The 24828-nt window shown below is 41.5% G+C and overlaps 2 protein-coding genes across 2 annotated transcripts in view; one reads left to right on the top strand and one right to left on the bottom strand.

The window, feature by feature from the left end:
• pcca (propionyl-CoA carboxylase subunit alpha) overlaps window positions 1–15676 on the top strand; it is a 49118-nt gene extending 33442 nt beyond the window's left edge. Inside the window, exons 18-23 of the mRNA XM_046837308.1 lie at window positions 1188–1290; window positions 4200–4298; window positions 4440–4493; window positions 9821–9961; window positions 13275–13352; window positions 15020–15676. Of these exons, the coding sequence (XP_046693264.1) occupies window positions 1188–1290; window positions 4200–4298; window positions 4440–4493; window positions 9821–9961; window positions 13275–13352; window positions 15020–15088 (544 nt within the window). The 3' untranslated portion in view covers window positions 15089–15676. The remainder of the gene's footprint in view (window positions 1–1187; window positions 1291–4199; window positions 4299–4439; window positions 4494–9820; window positions 9962–13274; window positions 13353–15019) is intronic.
• Window positions 15677–15860: 184 nt separating this feature from the next.
• march4l (membrane-associated ring finger (C3HC4) 4, like) overlaps window positions 15861–24828 on the bottom strand; it is a 29599-nt gene continuing 20631 nt past the window's right edge. The window contains exon 5 of the mRNA XM_046837309.1: window positions 15861–17923. Coding sequence (XP_046693265.1) covers window positions 17502–17923 — 422 coding nt within the window. The 3' untranslated portion in view covers window positions 15861–17501. The remainder of the gene's footprint in view (window positions 17924–24828) is intronic.

Here is a 24828-nt window from a genome sequence, read left to right as displayed (position 1 = left end):
CAAGCTGCACATTGACTACTTTCCTGCTATATGTGGTTCTTTTCCAAACTGTTACCACAAAGCTGGAGGCACTCCATTGTACAGGACGTTTTAAGATGCACTTTAATAAAATTTTGCATTCACCTGAACTTTGAAACCCAAACCTGTTCCAGCATGGCAATGCCCCTGTGCACAAAGTAAGGATCTGAAGATCTGAAGATCTATTGAAGATCTGGTTTACATGCTTTGGAGAGGAAGATCTTGAGTGTCCTGCTATAGAGCTCTGATCTCATCCCTACTGAACACCTTTGGGATGAATTGGAACGCTGACTGCACCCCAGGCCTCCTCACCTACACCAGTACCTGCCTTTCATAACACCCTTGTGACCGATGAACACAAATATCCATAAGCACACTCAAAAATCTAGTGGAACATCTTCCCAGAAGAGTGGAGGGAATTATAAGAGTAAATTGGGACTAAATGTAGAATGCAATGCTGAAAAATCCATACCATGCTTATGACTAGGTGACCCAATACTTCTGGAAATAGTGTATGTAATTATGTCTGTGTGTATTTTTATATATATATAATGTGTGTGTGTATATAAAAGTTAGATTTATTTCTTTATTTATTTCTTTATTTTTTGCCGGGATTTTCTATGTTTAACAAGCAAATAAAATCACACACATGATTGTACAGAGTATACAAGGGGTAGCTTAGTAGTTAAGGCATTAAACTTTGGATTTGACGTTCGAGTGTTCAAATCCCAGCCACACCAAGCTTCCGGTACTGGGCCCCTGAGCAAGGCCCTTAACCCCATAACTGCTCACTTATATGAATGAAATAAAATGTAAGTCGGCCTGGATAAGGGTGTATGCCAAATAGCATAAATGACTATTTCCAACATTTCACCACTTTTGCAGCTTTAGTTTGTGGCTGGGATTGTTTTTATTTATTCATTTATTTATTTATTTACAGTTTAGAGATAGAAGTTCTTAAAACAATTAAAACAATCTCTGGTCTGGGATTTATATCAAAACCCTTTAAATTGCATTTTGAGATTGTGATGTACTTGTATTACACAGTATACAAAATATGTTTTGGCTATTATTGTTTCCTGTTAGTACATAAAAACAGCTGGATGTTCCACACCCATTAGTGATAATGATATTAGTGTAAGATTTTTGTTGTGTGTGTGTTTTTTCAGAGTCTCTATCACTGAACAGGAGAGGAAGAGCTGGGAGCTGTGTGTAGAGTTGGATAACGGAGCTCACATGTTGTGCGTAAGCCGCACTGGAACCAACTACAAAGTGAGTGTCTTTTCAGAGTCCACTTTTCCATCAGCCTGTGCTTCTAGCAGTTTACTTGTAAATGCATTAAAGTAATAGTAAGATGATCTGAGATGTGGTCCATAGCAAATAAAATACTCTACTGCCTGCATAACAAATATACACAAAACACGTACATGGTTTCATGATGCTTGTTTTATTTATTTATTAATTCTTAGTCATGCAGCGATAAATAGCAGCAGTTCTGATTATTATTCAAGTCACTGGTTTGATTTTTAATTGATGTTTCTTCTATATCAATATATACAGATTCCAGACTGCATGTAATTGTTAGTAATGCTTTCTTTAAATATGTTTATTTAACATTCAATGCAACTGATAACAGGAAATCATTAGTTTCGTCACCATTCTACAACATTAACTAGATTATATAGACAAAAGTTTAGGGAGTTAATGGAACATCTCATTCCACTAGATTTTAAAGTGTGGTTGTGGAGATTTGTGATCATTCATCCACAAGGGTGTGAGTAAAGTCAGGTAGTGATGTAGGTGAGGTGAGGAGGTCTGGGGTTCAGTCAGTGTTCCAGTTCATCTCAATGGTGTTCAATAGGGTTGAGGTAAGAGCTCTATAGCAGGCCACTCAAGATCTTCCACTGCAACCCATGTAAAGCAGATCTTCATGGAGCTGGAGCATGGTCCTGTTCCAGCAGTGTGCTTCTAATGTTTCAGGAAAAACTTTCTTTCTTTCTTTCTTTCTTTCTTTCTTTCTTTCTTTCTTTCTTTCTTTCTTTCTTTCTTTCTTTCTTTCTTTCTTTCTTTCTTTCTTTCTTCTTTCTTTCTTTCTTTCTTTCTTTCTTTCTTTCTTTCTTTCTTTCTTTCTTTCTTTCTTTCTTTCTTTCTTTCTTTGTTGTTCTGTCGTATTTTCATAATGTATTTAGTTCTTTCTTTTTGTATATTTTGAAATTTTTTTTTTTTTCTTTTATTGAATATTTTTGCAGTTTCTTTCTTCCTTCCGTACTTTCTTTTTTTTGTATTTTGTCTCTTCGAACCTTCATGCCGTTTTCTGTTTCGATCAGCTGAAGAATAAGACTGTAGCAGTGTGTAAGAGAGGGAACTCCGGGAGCTTGACATGTCACTCAGTCACTGTGTGTTTGCACACCTGTGGATGTTCACGCCGGGATGCCTTGGGGGGGTCCATATGGATCAGGGTGCTCGGGGGACCTGTGCCGATCTGGGATCGTCCATGTAATCGGATTAAGCTGGGTTTAATGGCAGACTCTGATCCTAGATCAGCTGCGCACAGTTGACCCAAGCTAATGCCATGTCCTTCGAGCCCTATCATTTCTCCCAGCTGTGGATCGATGCTCCCATGCTCACGTCCATCAAAGTGGGGATTGAAGAGCTGATCTGGGGTCAGACATTCTGTACTTTTAACATAAGTTGAAAATAGCTTTCTTTAGCTAATCTCATCAATTCTAGAGACAATTGCTTAATGGATCAACAAATGAATTCATATCGCGCCGCATTAAATATAGCAATGAAGGGGTGAATGAATACCGTGTGCTGAAGGAAACCTGATCCCATCTCAGACGTGTAACATTGAACGGGGCAGTAATGTTCGCCGCAGGACGCCACTTCAAACTTGGACCCCCTGCTTCTGAAAGCTCGGGAGTCCTGAGGGGTTTAGATGGCCACTGACAGGGAAAAGATCTGTACTGTTGTTTAGACAAGTGGTTCTGGGTTGAAAGTGAGCTCCCCCTCCTCTTCTGTTACTGTTTTTAAGTTTGCTTTGTGTGTGTGAGAAGGTGCAGATGGGAGAGGATTGGGTTTAAACCAAAGCTTCAGATTTTTTTTTTCTTTTCTTAAAGGCATCAGGTGGACTGGGGAAAATGTGCTCGTGCTCCAGATGTCCATCAATCCCACATTCTTTCTTATTACATAAACACACGTACACACTCGCTAGGGCTAAATTTCTTTGCAGAATATTCAGTAAAGTAAATGATATTCATTCAGGTTCAGGTCAAGAGCTTCAGTTAATGTTCACATCAAACATCAGAAATTAAAGAACAATGTGATCTTTGTGGTATGATTGACTTTGATGGGCTGGTTTGAGGATTTTAGATTATCCTGGGATTTGAATATAATAAATGTACAGGTCAGCGAAATCACAAAAAAAGCTTCTACTCTTATCCATAAACTAACATGAGCATCTTCATTTTGCCAACTACTACTGGGACTTCAAAAGGAATTGGGTTCTGTGGTTAGATGAAACCAAAATGGAGCTTTCTGGTTATAAATACAAGAGAGGTAGCCATATAGAAAGGTACCTCAGGCCCACTAACAAGGTCCATTGAGCAACATGATGAGAAGTTTATAGATACTTGCATAACCACTCTGTACAAACATGGTGAGCAGAAAAGTATCTGAGTACATAAAATATCAAACTTTGAGGTGGATATCCTTCAACAGCAAATGCTCACATTGTCTTCCTGGTCCGTCATCCAAGAACAGGAATCTGTGGCTACATCGAGCACAGGACAGTTAAAATTCTTAAAAGTTATTTAATGTTAATTTTGTAACGAAAGGATTTAGAAATAATGAGTTCTGGTGATTTTCCTTAAGAAACTCTCAAGTAAGTAAAGAGATTCTTCTTCACCGGTTTTACTGCTGATGTTTGTTCGCCTGTGTCTCATTAGGCACAAATGCATTTCAATGCTAAATCTGTTAAGCAAGTAACACACACACACACACACACACACACACACACACACACACACACAGAATTGAACACTTGTGAGAATAGCCTAATACACACTTTTTTCTTTGTTGATGCAGATATTGAATTTCATTCTAGTACCACATGCTGACCCCTATTGCTCTCTTTGTGTGTGTGTGTGTGTGTGTGTGTGTGTGTGTGTGTGCGTGCACAGGTGGAGATTGATGGAGAGAAAGTGGATGTGTCTGGAGAGTGGAATCTGGCCTCTACACTCCTGCCCCTCACTATTAATGGCAACCACAGAGTTCTGCAGGTGAACACACACACACACACACACACACACACACACACACACAATAAATTTGTATGCATATACGTACTCACCCTTTCTCATCCTTAGAGGCTGTGTGTGTGTGTGTGTGTGTAATTTGTGACTGGCCATTTCTTGTTTCAGTGTCTGTCACGGAACGCTTCAGGCGAGATCACGCTGCAGTATTTGGGCACATCTGTAAGTCCGGCTTGTTAATTTCACAATCACACACTCTTGCACACTCTTTGTGATGTGCGAATATAAACATTACGGTAGGTCACAGGTTTCCAGACCACAGGAGAAGCACCAGTCCTACAAAAACACTCAGATGACGGTTGGGAACGTGGGAGACCATCTTCACATGAGCAAAGTGTAATTTGACCCTGGGTGTAGAGCAGATGTCCACCAATAGTGGATTTAACACTCCATGTAAAATAGTGCTGAACTTTTATTACAAAAAGAAATCTACTTAATGGCTAAATAAAATTCAAAGTGGATATATTAATTAATAAACATAACTATTTCAGAAATAATAAATATATTGCACTCCGTGCAGCGTGCAGTCTTTTGTGTAAAACCAAACAGCTTGTGGCGTCACTGATTCGCCTCTAGAGGCCGCTCTTGTAATAACTGCGGCCCAGAAGCCAGAAAATCCGATAGTTCCAGCAATTAACCATCATTGCAGATTAAATCAGTCGAGTGTAGAGGAGCCTGATAGATAGCAAGAGCACATAGAAAACATATAGTTCTAATTTTTGCCCTTCATACAACATTTAATTAATTAATGGGAAAATAATAGATTAAATTAGTAATAAGTAAAGAATTAAACTTGGAAGGGTGTGTTTGGTTATTATATTTTTTTAATAGTATTAGGTTCGCTATAATAATTTAATAAGTAAAAATTTACCAAGGCTTATAAAGTTTGTGGAAGGAGTCTCCAGTGCGAGTACACTGTAGCGATATGTTTTCCACCATGGGAGAGTCTTCAAGCCGGAGGACTCATTTGTAGGATGTGTATTGTGTGTCTCACTGGGGTGTACATCCTGTCCTCATACACACCCATACATAACTCTCACAGTTACCACCCTGTACGCAGTACACCGACCTCATCCGCTAGTCCAGGTGTTCACAAAACCTCCACAAATCATAGTGTGCCACCCATGATGCCCCGCTCCGTTCTGACCCAAACAATAACCGGCATCGTGTCGAACCGGCCTGAAGCATAAGCAAACAAACAGCTTTGAAAAACGCACCATACAGGAAGAGCATAGAGGTCCGGGCATGTGTGTGCTCAGCATGTGGGCCGCTCTTTAAAGACGCCGCTATCTGTTAGCAGCTCGGCTCAAAGCACTAGCATGCTAAACACTACCACAGGAGCGGTTTCCGGACATTCTGTATGGTCTGGGGTCACCCGGGCCGTGCTCGTTGGCTTCTGTCCGGTTCTCCAGCGGGACAGTGGGAGCCTGCTGAGATTTTTACAGGTTTTAGGGTTTCCCCTCATCACACATGGGACCTCCACTCCCACTCAGGTGCCCGTGTGACCCCTGTACGAATGGAAACGACTGTAAAAGAAGGCCAGTTCTCAAAAAAAGCTAAATTTTATTCCTTTATGCTTTTAGGAGGCAATCAGGATGTTTTCTGCGTAAAGACTCAACCCATGAGAAAGATCAAATCGGTTACTGGATTGAGAAGTGTAAAGAAATGTGACTTCAAGGCGCCTATTCGGTACGCTTACTCAGGGTCATGGAGGTCATAATGTGTTTATTTTATAATTCCTACAGTATTGGGTAGACGTTGTAATTTTAAGTAAGTTTAGAAAAGTAAAAACGTGCACCCCGCACTGCTAATGCTTTGACCGCAACATCACATCATCCTGCTCTCAAATCATGTCAGTAATAGTGATACTGCACTGCTGCTCTAGTGCAGGAACTGTGACCCAGAAGTCATGTGGAGGTCTCTAACTTTATGACCTTGCGTGACCTGTCGTACAGGACGATGCAAGACTTCCTCAGTTGAATTTGTGGAAAATAGGGCACTTCCCTCCTCAACCGACCCTCCCGGATGTTTCTCCAAGAGCTGTGATTAACGAGAAAGTGTCAAACTTGCAGCTAAAATTAGCCTCATTAGAGGATGACCTCAATACCAGTGGAGGTCTGGTGTGGGAATTTTCTAAACACACACACACGCAGAGGTCTTGGGGTCAGCACGGTTTAGTAAACCCCCAAGATACACTATATGGACAAAAGTTTATGGACATCTTACCTGATTTTTGAACATCCCATTCTACATTTAGACTTCATCTCCTGCTATAATAACCTCCACTCTTCTGGGAAGATGTTAGAGAGTAGAAATTTGTGCTCATTCAGCCAGATGAGCATTAGTATTGATGAATGGTGAGGAGGTCACTTATAGGTGTTCAACAGGGTTGAGGTTAGAGCTCTATAGCAGCAGATCTTCCATTTCAACCAATCTAAAGCATGTATGCAGAATATTATTATTCCCCCAGAGTCTCTGTGTCAGACTTCATCATTCCATCACTCCAATTTGCCTTATTTCAGTATAGGCTCTGCTAATGTGTTTCTATCTCTCGCTCTCTCTCTCTCTCTCGCTCTCTCTCTCTCTCTCTCTCTCGCTCTCTCTCTCGCTCTCTTTTAATTCTGTCTCTAATTCTCATTTTCTTGCTCTCTCATTCTCTCTAACTCTTCTCTTATTCTTTCTCTCGCTTTCATTCTCCTTTTAATTCTTTCTCTCACCCCTCCTTCTTTCCCACCCTCTCTTTTTCCTCTCTTGCTCTCCCGTTCCTTCAGTCTTTCTCACATTCTCTTACATTTTTATTTTCTCCCTTTCATTCTCTTGTATTCCCTTTTTTATTTGCTCTCTCTTTTTCTTTCATTCTCTTGTATGTCCTCTCGTTTTCTCTCTCTCTCTCTCTCTCTCTCTCTCTCTCTCTCTCTCTCAAATTTCAAAAGTTGCTTTATTGGAATGACAAATACGGACATTCATTGCCAAAGCTTAGAATATACAGACACATAACAGAAATAAGTCATTTAGAAATAATATACTATAATTATATACAATAATATAACGATAAAAACAATATAATAAAAACTATAGATAAAAAAAAAGGAAGAGTTAAAATAAATAAGTAGTTTTAAAAGGAAAGTAAGTGTGTGTGTGTGTGTGTGTGTGTGTGTGTGTGTGTGTGTGTGTGTGTGTGTGTGTGTGTTGCACACTAAGTGACAGTCACACTGTCTCTCAGCTGGTGTATGTTTAGGTGTGTATGTAGTGGGCTGCGAGCGTGCAGGTCTCTGTGCTCTCCAGTAGGTGGGGCGGTTTGTCGAGGGCTGAGAGGGAGTTCAAATTGGGGAGATTTGGTTGATTTTGGTGGAGAATTCGTCTGGAATGTGGTTCTGGTGTGCAGCTTTGTCTCTGATGTATTCAGTGAGCACTGCTGGCACAGTCTCTGCTTGTCTGTGTCCCGTCTCCACGGCATCTGTACTTGGTCAAGGTGTGTCTCAGTTTTGGATCAGTCACCGTGCTCAGGTACTCTGCCACACTGTAGTGTCTGTTCAGAGTCAGATCATTTTACTCATTTTACTCTGGAGTTGGGTTTGAGTTTCCCAGTAGCTGAAATACTTCACTTTTAAGGTTTATTTTGTTTGGTTTATTCTAATTGGGTTTGTGGGTTTTCTCTTATCCTGAGTCACTGGTGTGTTAGTGTGTATTGGTGGTGTGTTTGTGTGTGTGTGCTGTAGTGGTAGTAGAGCAGTTACTCAGGACTAGTTGGATCGGATCGGATATCAGCCGGATTTTGCCCTGCATGCTTTGCTGATGATGTTTCTGTGTACCTTCAGGATCATCATGCAGAGTTCTGGCATGCAGGACCTCAATTGGATGTTTGTTCCAATTGTCAAATTGTTGTTGTGTAATTGAGCCCCACACTTCATACAGGCCAGTCGATTCAATCGTTGATATTTTGAGGCTTATGAGTTATATCATATCATTTATCATGAGTTTCTAACAGAAATGTGTTTTTAATTCGGCTTTTCTGCTGTTCTTTTAAATATGAAATTAATGTGGTGAACTGCCTGATTGACTCCTTCTGTATGTTGTGTCCAGAAAGGTGTCTAATAGTGTTTGGATTTCTCGGTTTTTGATTGTTTTCTGGAATTGGTTGGTACTGTTTTGGGCCCATCTGTAGGATTTGTGGATGTTGTACAGCTTACTGGGCTGTGTGTTTGCAGTCTTTTTAATGAACACAGTAATTTGGCTGTTTTCAGGCAGGGGGATTAGCGGTTTGACCGTAAATGCACTGAGAGAGAAAGCGTCCAATTCCGTCATCATATAGTGCACTGTACTGTTCCCCAAGAGGAGAGCAAAATATCTTCCTTCCTAGAGTTGCTTAACGAAGTTGTTTCTGTGGGTTAAAGAAAAATTCTCTCTCTCTCTCACACACACACACACACACACACACACACACACACACACACACACACTTTATCCTTTTCATTCTTTCTCCCATTCTCTCTTTTTCTCTATCTTCTTCTCTCTCTTTCTGCAGCTAATTATAGCTAACAGCTCTCCATTAATGACTATTATGTGCAGTGTGTGTGTGTGTGTGTGTGTGTGTGTGTGTGTGTGTGCAAGAGAGAGCATTTTATCCACTCTGAGTGTGGAAAGCTGAGCTGTTCTCACTGTAATTGAATCAGTGTGCTCTCTGTCAGAGCCTCTCATGATTGTAGGTGTGTGTGTGTGTGTGTGTGTGTGTGTGTGTGTGTGTGTAAGAGATGTTCAGCTGTGTGCAGTGTCAGTGAAGTGAGCGCCACCTACAGACACACAGGAGCAGTGCAGTGAGAGAGAGAGAGGACTGCAGATCACTATTGTGGCTGCTGACTATGCAGAAAACTTATTCATTACAAATCAAATCACTTCTCAAATCATCTCATCTATTACATTAAATGTTGTTTATTTATTTATATTTTTCCTGACGTTATAATTATATATTTATATTCTTCTTCTTTCAGTTTCTCGCATTAGGGGGTTGCCACAGCGAATTTATATTCTATTCATTTATCTATTTTTATGTGATTAATCCTGATATTCCTATTATCTCAATTTCTTAATTTCTTTCATTCTTGAAATAATTTTTGATTGGAATTTTTTTGTAAATGCTGAAATTTCTTATTCATTTTCTTTGATTTGCAATTGAGCTTTTTCTTATTTTTTTGTTTTTTTTTCCTTAGATAAAGCAGTATCTTGTCTTCTATACCATGCAAAGTAATGATAAAAAAAAAAAAGTCATCCAAAGAAATTTGGGGTGATATCTATCTATCGATCTAGATAGATAGATAGGTAGACAGGTAGGTATGTATATGTTCATAGAACATACAAATTGTGTCCGGTTACTAGTGTGTGAATAGTCTAAAGAGAAGGAAGTGTGTGTGTGTGTGTGTGTGTGTGTGTGTGTGTGTGTGTGTGTGTGTGTGTGTGTGTGTGTGTAATTAACATGCACTGTCTGTGTTCAGTTTAAGGTGCGTGTGTTGAGTAAGCTGGCAGCGTCCCTCAGTAAGCACATGCATGAGAAGGTTCCTGAAGACACCAGCAGCATCCTGAGATCTCCGATGCCTGGGACAGTCGTGGCCGTTTCTGTTAAAGCTGGAGATACGGTAAGAAGATAAAACTACAGCCCACTGTTACACTCACATGTCTGTGTTATGCTTTAGGAGATCAGACTGGAACCTGATGATAACGCCCAAAAACATGTACCTGATGCGTGTGACACTGAGCAGGCTGAAGTTTCTCCACACGGCGGCGCTATTAACACCCACAAAGATTCTGTTCATGTGCATCAACAAAGACGTAGGAAAGAAGCATAAACACAGAGCAGCATGCTGCAAAACACACACTGCACACTATCAACATTGGAGGGTTCGTTTAGTTCATGTAGTTTGTTCTTAATTTTTGTATCAGGATCTTGTATCTTTTTGAGAACTTCTGAGAAATTACTCATATTTAAGGAGTAATCGGTTCTGTGGAAATAAAAAAAAATCAGTTGACTTTTGATAGATACTGAGCACTGCAGACTGGGAACAGCCCACAAGAGCTTCGGTTTTGGAGATGCTCTGACCCAGTCGTCTAGACATCACAATTTGTTAAAATTGCTCAAATCCTTACGCCCATTTTTCCAGCTTTTAACACCAACTTTAAGGACAAAATGTCCACTTGCTCCCTAATACACCCCACCTCAGCTGCCATGATGAAGAGATAATCAGTGTTATTTACTTCACCCGCTCATAATGTTATGCCTGATCAGTGTATACTGTACTCTATAGACACAAGGTTTTGAACCACAAGATATTCATAAGTCCCTATTCCATGTTTAGTCCCTGTTTGCTGTACTAATAACCTCCACTCTTCTGGGAAGATGTTCTAGATTTTGGAGTTTGCATGTGGAGATTTGTGCTCATTCAGCCACAAGGGTGTTAAAGTCAGGTACTGATGCATGTGAGGTGAGGAGGCCTGAGGTGCAGTCAGCATTCACATTCATCCCAAATGTCTTTAATAGGGTTTAATGCTCTATAGCAGGCCACTCAAGATCTTCCCCTCCAACCCATGTAAAGCATATTGTCATGGCTTTGCGCACAGGGGCATTGTCAAGCGAAGGGGAAATGTAATGCTATTGCAGCCAACAACAGCCTGTACAACTGTGTGCCCTCAATTTGAGGGAAAAACCACATATGGCCGTAAGCGTCATCTGATACTTCTAAACACCTTCAAAACCTTATTGGAGAATATCAAACGCTGGGCATTTGTAATGAAAGTGGCACAGCGGATGGGCAGATTGTTAAACACTGACACACATATTACATTCCAGGATGACGTAAAAATGACGCTTAAGATGTAAAGTGCTAAATTTTTGTGTGTGTGTGTGTGTGAGGCATGTCGGATGAGCATGATGAAACACCGCGACAGTTTGACTGGTCTCCAAAATAACCCTCAGGATTATTTGGAACAGCAGGTGAAACACTGAAATAGACAACGGTATCAGGGGGAAGATTGGACTAGAATGATCAGAAACCATCACAAAATGGATGTGCCATCTTTTTCAACGATAGGAGAGTGCAGACAGAGCCGGGGATTAGAGGAAAAATGGTGCACTGAGCTATTTTTGTTTGCGGAGCTTATAGCTGTACGGTGGTAATTACAAGTTAGAGTTAGTGAGAATTTCAGGTTGCAGGGAGAAGAGGTGGAGAAGGTAGAGTAGTTCAGGTACCTGGGATCAACAGTGCAAAGTAATGGAGTGTGTGTTTGAGAAGTGAAGAAAAGAGTGCAGGGTGGAGTGGGTGAAGAAGAGTGACAGGAGTGATTTGTGATAGTAGAGTATCTGCGAGAATGAAAGGGAACGTTTGTAGAACTGTGGTGAGACCTGCGATGTTGGAGGTTTAGAGACAGTGGTATTGAGTTGAGTAAAAGTCAGGTGGCAGAGCTGAAGATGTTGAGGTTTTCGTTGGGAGTGATGACAATAGACAATAGTTTGGACATGTGCAGAGGAGGGACATGGGGTATATCGGTAGGAGAATGCTGAGGATGGAGCCACCAGGAAGGAGGAAAAGAGGAAGGAGATGTATGGATGTGGTGAGGTAAGACATGCAGGGAGTTGGTGTGAAAGAGGCAGATGTAGAGGACAGGGGGGTATGGAGACGGATAATCCGCTGTGGCGCCCCCTAATGGGAGCAGCCAAAAGAAGAAGAGTAAGTAAGAATTTAAGGTTAAAGTATATATGTGTGTGTGTGTGTGTATGGGGGCATCAACATAAATAATGTATACTTGGTCTGTGTCTGAAAACATACTGATGCACAAAGGAAGTTATGTCATCTATATCTATATGCTGGATGTAGACTGCTTGGCTCCACCAAATACATTACAGCCAGGCGCTCCCCTTTTACAGTAATATTGCCCTCATGTTGCTGCAGCCACATACACACACACACACACACACACACACACACACACACAGCTGCTAAGTGCTCCAAGGCTGATTACTCTCACACCAGCAGGGTTATTTTGTAGTCTATAGGTACAGTCTACATTTGAAATACAGATAAATAAATATACACACACACACACACACACACACACACACACGGTTTGTCCAGATCACTCATCTGTAAAAAGCCTGATTGATGAGTTCAGTGTAATGCTGACATTTATTTGATGGAGCTCAGGAGGAAGTCATTAATGCTTTTATTCGCTCAGACAGAGACTGAGTTTATGGAACCCAATCACACGATCCAGCACTACTCTGAGCCGTGTGTGTGTTTGTGTGTGTGTGTGTGTGTGTGTGTGTGTGTGTGTGTATTGGACAAATGCCCGTCATGTTGAAAAAAAGCGGTATGGTCTCGACAATTGCATTCAACTAAATGCTGTGTAAAAAAAATAGTACAGCGAGGTATTTTACTTCATATACTTGCATTCTATTTATAATGATAGTATCCAGTGTAGGACACAGACTGACTAGTTATTGTCTTTTCTAGTAAATTGTGTATCGCACCATCCTGCAGTAGCGTCTGATTACGGCCTAAACACACACAGTGAGGAGAAGAAAACAACTGGAAATTACATCTCGTCACCTGCTTAATGTCACATTAAACCAAATGCAGACAAGATCAGATTCGAGTCATATTGAAATATACTGTTCAGAAATCATGTAGGAATGTATACCTCACCCACAAGCTCCGCCCATTTTCCATTAAGCAATGGGAAATGTGTATATGTTCTTGATTCAATACTTGACCCAATACTTCTGGAGCAATAGTTTTTCTGGTTCCTTTGCGTTTGCTTCTGCAGTGAAAAGAATTATGGGATTAACTACACCAACAAGGACAAATGCCAAAATAAGGCACCCCAGAGGGCTAACGTGTGTGTGTGTGTGTGTGTGTGTGTGTGTGTGTGTGTGTGTGTGTGTGTGTGTGTGTGTAGGTTGCAGAGGGGCAGGAGATCTGTGTGATTGAAGCGATGAAGATGCAGAACAGCATGACCGCTGCCAAAACCGCCAAGGTGAGTGCAGACACTCCTTCACTAACCCCCACCAACACACACACACACACACACTCCCAGTCAGTCACCCACACACTTACTCATACCCTCCAGCACACAGATCATGATACATGATCTACCTCAGTAGCAGTCTGCTCGATTAATCAGTGTGACATATAGAACGTCCTCTTCTACCGCACCACACTGAACTACCTTACAGTGCCCAGGAACAAGACTAGAGGCAGAAAGACAAAGGAACGCTCCATCTGCTCCACTCCATCTGCTGAAGTTATTTCTCTCTAATTGTATCTCTGTATATAATGAGTGAACTGATGCATGAAATACATGTTTAGAGAAAAAAGTGATTCTGTGAGATTTAAGTCTCCAGCATTGGCCATGCCTTGCTGACTGAGCCTGTGGCCACGCCTCCTACACCGAGACTTGCGTACAAAGAGCGACCCCTTCTTCACAGAGGTCACGCCTTGATAACGAGCTTGAGGCCACACCTCCTTCACTATCACTGACACAGAGACTATGTATTGTTCACTGCCACACTCAGAAGCCACACCTAGAGGTCACGCCTCCTTCATGGATACTGACACACAGAAGCCACACCTAGAGGTCACACCTCCTTCATGGATACTGACACACAGAAGCCACGCCTCCTTCATGGACACTATCACACAGAAGCCATGCCTCCTTCACTGACACTGTTACTCAGAAGCCACACCTCCTTCACTGACACACAGAAGCCACGCCTCCTTTATGGACACTGCCACACACAGAAGCCACGCCTCCTTCACTGACACACACAGAAGCCATGCCTTCTTCATGGACACTGACACACAGAAGCCATGCCTCCTTCACTGACACACAGAAGCCACGCCTCCTTCACTGACACACACACACACAGAAGCCATGCCTGCTTCACTGACACACACAGAAGCCATGCCTTCTTCATGGACACTGACACACAGAAGCCACACCTCCTTCACTGCCACACAGAGATGCCATGCCCTCCTTCACTGACACTGTTACTCAGAAGCCACACCTCCTTCATGGACACTGCCACACACAGAAGCCACACCTCCTTCACTGACACACAGAAGGCATGCCTCCTTCATTGACACACACAGAAGCCATGCCTTCTTCATGGACACTGACACACAGAAGCCACGCCTCCTTCATGGACACTGACACACAGAAGCCATGCCTCCTTAATGGACACTGCCACACACAGAAGCCACACCTCCTTTACTGCCACACAAAGAAGCCACGCCTCCTTCACTGCCATGCACAGAAGCTATGCCTTCTTCACTAACACGGTCACTCAAAAGCCACACCTCCTTCACTGATACTGTGGCCAACCCTTGTTTAAAGAGACTATAACACACACAGGACAAGTCTTCACTGAGACGGACACAGAGCTTGAAGCCTGGTTCGGCTGTAGCCATTTTCGTCGAGTTTCTGATCAGCAGTTTTGTAGACTGTTCAGAGCCTTTTAGTTTACTTTGCATGTAATCCTCAGCAGAAACGGAGATGAGGAATCCTGTTTCACTTGTGTTCCAGCCACTTGCATGGTCTTAATCCACTAGCCAATCTTCAGTGAACAACATGTATAAATTGCATCATATTAATGTTTGAAGGGGTTCATGACCGTGTGTGTGTGTGTGTTTCTCTTCCCTCAGGTTAAGTCTGTACACTGTAAAGCCGGGGAGACGGTTGGTGAGGGAGATCTGCTGGTAGAGCTGGAGTAAACACACACCTACATTATGCTCTTCGACCCCATATACATTCTGTGGGGACACAAACACTAAGACATTACTATCCTGGAGTGAACATCCTTCAGCCTTTTTTCCCGTCTTTATTTTTTCTTCCTGGTGATTTTTTATTTTTTATTTGGATCTATGTGGGATTTCATGGTCAGATTTCATACAAATACCATGTGCCAGATTCACTGAGCGTCATTTGCATCACAGAGTGTCATCGCAGACGTTTCATTACTGTGTCAAGTAACAGCTTGAAGATTGTGCTACACACTCCTGCAGAGTTACTGCTAGATTAACTAGTTCCTGTGTCAATATAGGTTGAGATTGAAGGGAAAAAAGCTGAGTAATGCTAGCATGGTTTAGCTCATGGAGCGAAACTGTGATGTTGCTGAACCAGAAACTCCACCTACAGAATGTGTTGTCCTAATGAGAAAGGACATAGAAAGACCCCCCCCACACACACACACTTTGTCCACTTATCACTGATATACACAATGCACCATGGAACCCTGTTCTAATTGTAAATCTTTATAAAAATCAATCTTTGTATAATAAAAGCAGGTCTTGTGTGGAAAAGCTTCGTGTTCAAGATCCTGCATGTTCTCGAGTCTCCTCGTCCTGCATGAATCTGTGTCTTCAAAAGCCAATCAGTGAGAGTGCATGTGAGTGAGTGGCTCAGATTGATCTAGGGCAGAAATGGTGATGTCACCACTTTTCCCACTCTTCGTCAACCACTTCCTTCTTTCGTTTCTCCTCCCATGCCTCTCTCCTTCCCTCCCTTCTTCTCTCTTGAGAGAAATGACAAATCCATATATTTCTTTTTCCTTATTTTTTTTATATTGCACTCATTCGTCTTTTTAATGCAACAATGTATTTTCTTTTCGGACATTTTAACAAATGTAAACAAAATGAGTCCGTCAAACAGGAGCGTTGACTCAGGCCACGGTAGTTTCGGCTCCTTGGAACCCGGATCCCATGTTGTATCGATAGTCCATTAACGGTGTTACTGACCCTTCCACAAACAGCCAGGTGTGTTGAAATGTAAACTTAAAGAACATTTTTTCCACCCATGTCATGTTCCACTCGCCCTAAATGTACAGTCCGTGAGCCGCGACTGACGCTGTTCATGTCTTTACATACACACAGGAGCTACAAGGCAAAAGTTATCAAATCATTTTTATGTCTTACTCAAAAACCTTTCCATAAATACATGCACAAATTTGATAAATGATATGAAGAGGCTGTACAGGTAGTCCCCAAGCTAAGATTTTTCGATCTTATGATGAGGATAGTGATACGACAAAATATTGTACGTTTTGTGTGGCAGGCAAACGTAGCACCGTAAATGCAGTCGGAAACGCTGGGATGCTGCCAGCATGTACCTCAGGTTTTTGTGTTTGTGCTGTTTCAAAGCCCTATTTTATCTCTTTTTTTTAAATTGTATTTTTGGTTTATCGCTACGTTGCCGGACACTGAAACAGCACGTCTTCTTACTGGTCGTATCGCCAGAGTCCGGCCTCCACTCGTGACCCGGCGCTCGTCCACGTGCCCCCTACCACATGTATTCTGTAAACTTTATAAATTCTGTAAATTGCTCTGTTTTGCTAAATTACGTGAGGACTACCTGTATTACACAGCGTTCAGAGTTTAGCATGAAATAGCTTATCGTATGACTTAGTGATAATGTAGTCAAACGTTGGGGCGGGGCCAAACCATGCTTAGGGTGGAAATCCTCAAGATGGCTGCCCATCATGTGACATTTCAGATGTTTTGTTCATGTTAAGTTTGACCTACTGTGTCTTAAACCAAATGAATGAATCTGGATGATATCACTGAAACAAATCGATCATGAAGGCAGACTTTGACAGAAAAGATTGTGGTGAGATAGACTTCCATTACTTGTTAGATAAATTAACCTTGTAGTGCTGGTGCAATACTAATTAGACACCAACAACGTCTGATGGACTACATTTGGGATGAGTGGAAAACGTCTGTTCTGTCATAGCCAACTCTGACCTTGTGTATTGATGCATGTGTTCGAATATTAGATCTGCATTGCATTGTTGTATCTTGTGCTTGAAAAGACTCACCCTCTCTACATGGTCACATACTAACATCGACCATACCAAGCCACTCACTTTAAAAAACAAAAAAAGAAAACACTATGCTCTGAGCTTGAACTTTAACTCGAAAACACACCCCGCTTCACACAGCCTTGAAGGTGTGCATGACCCTTCGTAAAATTCTCGATCCTTACTTACAAATAAATGTATTACTTCCATAAAATGCCAAAGTGTCCCCGAAGGACCTCAAGCTCATTTGCTAGAAAACGTCTCTGGGGTCCAACTGTCATTCTTCCCTCTCCGAGTTATATATCTCCGATTTGGCTTCACACGCAGTCTCAGACGGTGGTGACTCTCATGACCAGCTCGCGGTTGTCGTGTCTGGGCTGCATTGTGCCGTTCCTGGGCTCCTGGTTACGCAGATTGAGGCTGAGCAGCTGCAGCAGGCTGTACGCACAGTGGCGCTCCGCCTCTGAGGAGTCCTCTGGAGCCGCGGTGACCGCTGGCACAGTCGTACCCGGGGTGATGGTCACCGTCGCAGCTGTCGTGAGGGCAGAGCTAGAGGGAGACGGGGAAATAGGTGGGGCTACTCCGCCTCGATTGCTCAAGGGGAGCGTGAGGGAGCGTAGGGTGCTGCTGCCCTTCTGAGGGTCCTCCGAGTCCTTCAGCTTGTCATAATTGAGCACCTTCCACTGCTGATTCACAGCCTGCCAGCGGTGGAAGATACGAAACACGGACGGCCCCTCGTGCACAATCAGAGCTGAAAGAGAGAGAGAAAACCGAGCCAATAAATAGATGAATATTCATTCTGTAGCAGATCCACTGCTGCATTGTATCCATTTGCACTTGTTTATGTAAAATTATTCAGCTGAAGGCAGCTCATTGTTTCAGAAAGGAGCTACAGGGCTAAAGACATTCGATTAGCAAGAAGAGATTTTTTTTTCATTGACTTTCAGATGTTTTTTATTTATTTGCCCTGCAAACAAAATTTTGACCAAATGTTTTGACGATGCACAGTATGGCTTTATTCCTCAAATTCTCAAAGTTCTTTGGAGCTTGTCTGCTGTCACCATTCAGTCATATTGATCAATTATATGGACTTTTCCTGTGTCAAAGCTGAAAGTACCACAATTGTAGGAATATTTTTTTACAGTAGCCTGTGTATAATTTGGCTTCTACAATTTTTTTGATCATATACCAATGCTTGACAGGAGGCTACACCCACCACTTGAAATTCCTAGTCGTTGTCTACATGCTCACAAGAGACAAATCCGAATCGAACTTGGCTCCTCAGCGTTTTTGTAGAGTGAAAGCCGAGTCAGCGTTACGTACTTAACTTTAAAATAAAGTAGGAAGCAGTTGGTACACACACACACACACACACACAGAGCGCGCGCGAGAGAGACATTTCATCTTCCTTTTTCTGAGGAAGTCTGACTGATTCAGGTCAGCAAAATCCAACACAAACATCGCACAAGCCTGTGTCTGGCCTTTACCTTTGTTTTGGCTTTTTATAACAATGAGTATCTTTATAACAGGGCATGCAGGGTAGTGAGGACAGAAAAAGACTATAAATGGATCATTACCTTGCATTCGCTCCAGCATCGCAGCTCAGAGCTGAGGAAACTGAAGGCAGACATGGGACTTGTGTACATTGTCTGATTTTAAATGATATTAGGAAAAACATATTCCTGATAATTTACTATATCATGTATACACACGACGTTAGGTACAATTGTGATTGGTTTTTGATTTACATGTTGTTTTGGAAGGTTTTAGACTAGATTTGCTGAAAGATTAGCAAAGTAGTTGAACTGTATTAGTTGTGCACACAGTCTTCGCTACTCCCTTCCATCCTCTGGGTTTCTATAGACAGTAGATTAAATGAAAGACTGTATATGACAAGATATGATGGTGACTAATACCATTTAGAGACTGTTGTCCGAGACCCTTTTTGCTATATAAAAATCCCTCCATATTTAAAGTAATAGGCTTATTAATTAATGTGGGCAATAATATTCTTTTATTTTTCCATTTTCCATTCACTGTCTAAACCATCAAGCATTAGTCATTGTCTAGCCATCACATTTGTTTCCATTGGAGTTCAGTCAGAAGGATAAATTGACTAAAATGGCTCATTTTGTTCATTACATCAGGATAAGTGGTCTTGCGGAAAATCTAATCACAAATTTCTCTTCATATGTAGGCAACCAACACATCTTTTGTCCAAAAAACGTTGCTTTGGCTTTTGTACTTTGAGCTATGAGGCTAACAAGACAGTTCAATATCAGGCAAAATGCATGGTGCAATAATTACACTGATTTCCAAAACTCTTGTTATATACTGAAATAAACACAAGGACGTCAAACGGTAGCAGTGGCCATCTTGAAGCAGCAGACACCTTCTTCCTCAGCACATAGTTTGGTATGAAAACTAACAACAGACTCGTTTAGTTTGAATCTGGAATCGGATTTTGGATGGTAATTAAGTTCTAATATACTTTTTCTGATGTTTTATGAAACAAATGTTTATGCAAAACCAATTTACAAATCATTTTATGCTAAGTTTTATGCTAAACCAGTGACTTCAAGCATGTTAGCATCATTGTATCTCCAGTACAAAACAAATAAACAAAGCTGCAAATTTGTGTAAATGTTATTGTTTTCCCAATTTGGTTCCTTTAAATTGTACTAAAAAAACCTACCAGGAGCCTCCTTATCCATCAGTTAATTGCTTTCCCTCTCTATCACATTCCATCCTTCTAAATAAATACCAAAGAAAGGACTCCTTATCTGTCAGTTTATCTCTCTCTCGTTCTCACGCTTCCGTTTTATCTTTGCACGGTGGACTGCAGTCATTCTCATTACCGGTGGAGAATTTGAGCCGGGTATTGATTTAACAAACACACTTTGCCCACTAGAGCTGGGAAAATGAAAAACGAGGCTGACTGGAGGAAGCTCTCTGGGCGATACTTGAATTTTGATCAGCGAGTCATTTTCCAGTGTCTGGCAGCTTCACAGTTTTTCTTTTCTATCTATCACTTTCTTCTCTCCTCTTTGGTTTAAAAGAGGCAGATGTACAGGACAGGGGGGTGTGGAGACAGATGATCCGCTGTGGTGACCCCTAATGAGAGAAGCCGAAAGAAGACGACGACTACTTTCTTCTCTTTTCCCCACGATACCATAAATTATTCTCATTTGCGGCGAACTGAATTGAAACGTTATGACTGGGGAATAATCAGGCTCAAAATATTAAATAGCTTCCATATTTAGAGGTGTGCTGTCTCAGCAGGTACTTTTAGAGCGAGCTTAATTCTTTCTTAGTGTTTCTAAATGAAGAGCTGGTTCTTCTGAGCATCTTATAGTTATAATTATAAAGCTTTGTCAACATTTTGGCTGCATTCTATTGGATTTAAAATTATTTCCTATAGTTAAGTGGTTAAGAGGTTTTCCACCTACCTCCAACAACTGAACCCCAGTTGTCTGGCGATTTTCAGCCCAAGTGACAGATTCTGGGAAGAAGTTTATGCCTCCCTATGATTTTGAAATGCCTTTTATTGTTACTACACAGTCTTGTTTATGAGCATTGTAAATGCTAGTTGATGTATCTGATGCAGCAACTTATACTGCATAGGTTCTGTTTTCTCTCTTTCTACAATGATGACTCAGGCTGCGTTCCAATTCACATTTAACACTCCCTTGATGTCTTTGCTTTGAGGTTACCTTAGGGGGAAACCCTGTCACCATTTTAAGCCTGTTCTATTACTATTTATGTATTCACCTTCAGTAACCTCTTTGTCCTGCTATGGGGTGGCCATGGTTCCAGTTTTTATCCAGAGTTGTGCAGGCTCTCACTATGTCCACATGAGGTTCTCCATTGCCAGAGCTTGCTTGGCTGTGAATATAGCCTGAATGGTACAATCTACATACATTCTCATCTAGGCACAATTTAGCATAGCAAATAATGCTACATGTATTTTTTGGATATGGGAAACAGGATAGCTTTGTGTAGACATAGTAAGAGCTGGGTGAACTCTACTAACCTGAGTTCAGGACTAAACCCAGGACCCTGAAGCTGTGAAGTTCATTTTGCAATTTATGTTTATATGTTGATTCACCAATTGCTTTTGCATAAGCAGTGTTTTACCACTTTTTTGTAGTGTATATGTCTGACTCCCCGGCAGCTCAATCATCAGCCAATTAGATGACTCAAACTGTGTTCCCATACAGTTTTAACAATTCCTTGTTGATTCCCCTTGCTGTTTCCCTGGGTGGGATTTCCATCGCTATTTAAGGCCTGTTGTATAGCTAAAAATTATATATATATTTTTAAAGCGTTTATCATCAAAAAGATCCACTGTTGGAGCAATCATTAGAAAATGGAAGAAGCTAAACATGACTGTCAATCTCCCTCGGACTGGGGCTCCATGCAAGATCTCACCTCGTGGGGTCTCAATGATTCTAAGGAAGGTGAGAAATCAGCCCAGAACTACACGGGAGGAGCTGGTCAATGACCTGAAAAGAGCTGGGACCACCGTTTCCAAGGTTACTGTTGGTAATACACTAAGACGTCATGGTTTGAAATCATGCATGGCACGGAAGGTTTTCCGGCTTGAACCAGCACATGTCCAGGCAAAGTCTTAAGTTTGCCAATTACCATTTGGATGATCCAAAGGAGTCATGGGAGAAAGTCATGTGGTCAGATGAGACCAAAATAGAACGTTTGGGTCATAATTCCACTAAATGTGTTTGGAGGAAGAAGAATGATGAGTACCATCCCAAGAACACCATCCCTACTGTGAAGCATGGGGGTGGTAGCATCATGCTTTGGGGGTGTTTTTCTGCACATGGGACAGGGCGACTGCACTGTATTAAGGAGAGGATGACCGGGGCCATGTATTGCTTTTGGGGAACAACCTCCTTCCCTCAGTTAGAGCATTGAAGATGGGTCGAGGCTGGGTCTTCCAACATGACAATGACCCGAAGCACACAGCCAGGATAACCAAGGAGTGGCTCTGTAAGAAGTATATCAAGGTTCTGGCATGGCCTAGCCAGTCTCCAGACCTAAACCCTATAGAGAATCTTTGGAGGAGCTCAAACTCCGTGTTTCTCAGCGACAGGCCAGAAACCTGACTGATCTAGAGAAGATCTGTGTGGAGAAGTGGGCCAAAATCCCTCCTGCAGTGTGTGCAAACCTGGTGAAAAACTACAGGAAACGTTTGAGCTCTGTAATTGGCTACTGTGCCAAATATTAACATTGACTTCCTCAGGTGTTCAAATACTTATTTGCAGCTGTATCATACAAATAAATTGTTAAAAAATCATACATTGTGATTTCTGGATTTTTTTTTTTTTAGATTATGTCTCTCACGGTGGACATGCACCTACGATGACAATTTCAGACCCCTCCATGATTTCTAAGTGGGAGAACTTGCAAAATAGCAGGGTGTTCAAATACTTATTTTCCTCACTGTAAGCTTGTTGATGTTATAATTATCTCAACTTTTCTGAACAGTCTTTACACTAGATTTTGGTATGTGTCTGTGAAAATGTTTGTGTAGTCAATTTTCCAGTTTATCCTTTAGGTGTTCAGTAGGGTTGTGATCAGGGCTTTGTGCAGAACACTTAAGATCTTCCTCTCCTAAATTGGCCAACTTGGTTTCTTACTTTTCTCATTTTTCATGACATGACAGAACAGGTCTGGGTTTGTTCCAGTGTTTCTGTTTCAGTGAATGTAAATTGTAATGGGGAAAGACATGGGGAAGAACCATATACGAGCGTGATGTTCTGTGCAACAAAATTCTTTACCATTCCCATTTCAACCTCTCATCAAACGACAAAAGGGCCTGATCTCCAGCCCATTTTCTTAGGGTTCCCTTCTCTTTACAATTCCACACTCGCACTTCATCCAACTAACGTTAAAAACGTATGCTGCTCTCACAAAATTTGTTCTGCTCAGGGCTGGATTTCCCAAAAATCCTCCCACCAACAAACTTACCATTATATGGTACAGAAAGCTTCACATTGAAAACTAAATTTGACATATACTGTAGCTTGTGCAGTTTCATTAAATAATTTTCTGAAAGTAAGTTAGCTCGTTCCTGACAGTGTAGGTTTGGAATCTAACCAATTTTCACACAAGTTTTCCACTTCCACTTGGGTTACACTTAAGGGAGTGACTGAGATATTATCAGTTAATATTTAATTATACAGATAAGGATTTACCAAATGCAATGATGCCAATGGTTTGCACCCTGCAAACAGAATATTATTAAGTAAATGATAGAAAACAAAGTATTTCACTACAAATCTAAATTAATACGTTGGTATACACTTTTGTGTTGTAATGTCAGCTATGCTGTAATAGATGGTCTTTTTGGAGGAATAACAAATGACTATAGAAAATCCAAATATAAAATCCAACCTTCATTAACTGGATTTTTCTCTCATCTATGTCTCACTTTCCCTTCATCCAGTCTGTATAGCTACATGTGGAGATGGCATGATCTGTTGAAGAACGGACCCCTGAAGGACAGAATCATTGATCCCTCCTCCTACCATACATGTGCACACACAGATTAGTCACAGAAACAATGCAGACTGCTCTGTTTGGCCTCTCGCAGCCTGTAGACACGGCCAGTCTCCCATAAGCAGTAATACAAATATATTATTATTCTCTTCAGTCAGCTGAAGGAGTGCATAACTGCTTCCACTCTCAATCCAATAGCTTTGCTTGCTCTATTCAGGCATGTCTGTCTTCCTAATAGAGGGAGAGTCTTTCCCTTCCATCAGCACGTGGATATTATAGCTTCGGCCTCTCAAGCCCTCGCGGTTTTCTCATCTGTTTTTATAGACCATCTGTGACATGACGTTACAGAACAGTGACTCTGTCAAAGCCTCGTATTTTTTTCATTGCGGCTCGAGAGCATGGAGCTGGAGAAGCCATCAAACACATCCCAGTGCCATCCTTTATCGTGTTCTGAGGATTACAGGCCGGCCTTTTATTATAGCAATTATGTTCGAGGAAATCTGAGCCATTTGTCACTATTCTTAAGCCTCTGTTCCTCTTGCTTTTCTTCGATTCATGTTTACCTCTTGCTCTCTATTAAATGTGCAAGTAGCTCTTGTCACAGATCTCGCAGCACAGCAGATCCGCAATTATCATCTGACACTTAATTTATAAACGAGTCTATCATTTAATTAGGAGTGAAGCTTCTCTGAAAGGGCGTTGAGGAGAGAACAGGACTGATGGCAAGACTGCATTTTCCCTCAGTTACACCCAGGTTTCTGGCCTGCTTTGTGTTTTTATGCCCACATACTGGGTGGGTGATGACTGAACATACATGCAGCCACATTTAGACCCACTCTATTCAAGGATATGGTTTAAGTTAGCAATAAAGTTATTTTTTGGGATTGTCAATTGTTACTTGCATATATTGACCAGGCATAGCATTATGACTTTATGACTTTATGAGCAGTGATGGCACTTGTTAGTGGGTGTATTAGGCAGCAAGTGAACATTTTGTCCTCAAAGTTTGTGTTAGAAGTGGGAAAAATGGGCGAGCGTAAGGATTTGAGCGAGTTTGACAAATTGTGACTGCTGGACACCTGGGTCTGAGCATCTCCAAAACTGCAGCTCCTGTGGGATGTTCCTGGTCTGCAGTGG

The sequence above is a fragment of the Silurus meridionalis genome, chromosome 24, assembly GCF_014805685.1.
Source record: "Silurus meridionalis isolate SWU-2019-XX chromosome 24, ASM1480568v1, whole genome shotgun sequence".
Taxonomy (NCBI): Eukaryota; Metazoa; Chordata; class Actinopteri; order Siluriformes; family Siluridae; genus Silurus; species Silurus meridionalis.
The sequence above is the reverse complement of the archived record's forward strand: the minus strand, read 5'-3'. Positions and strand labels throughout refer to the sequence as shown.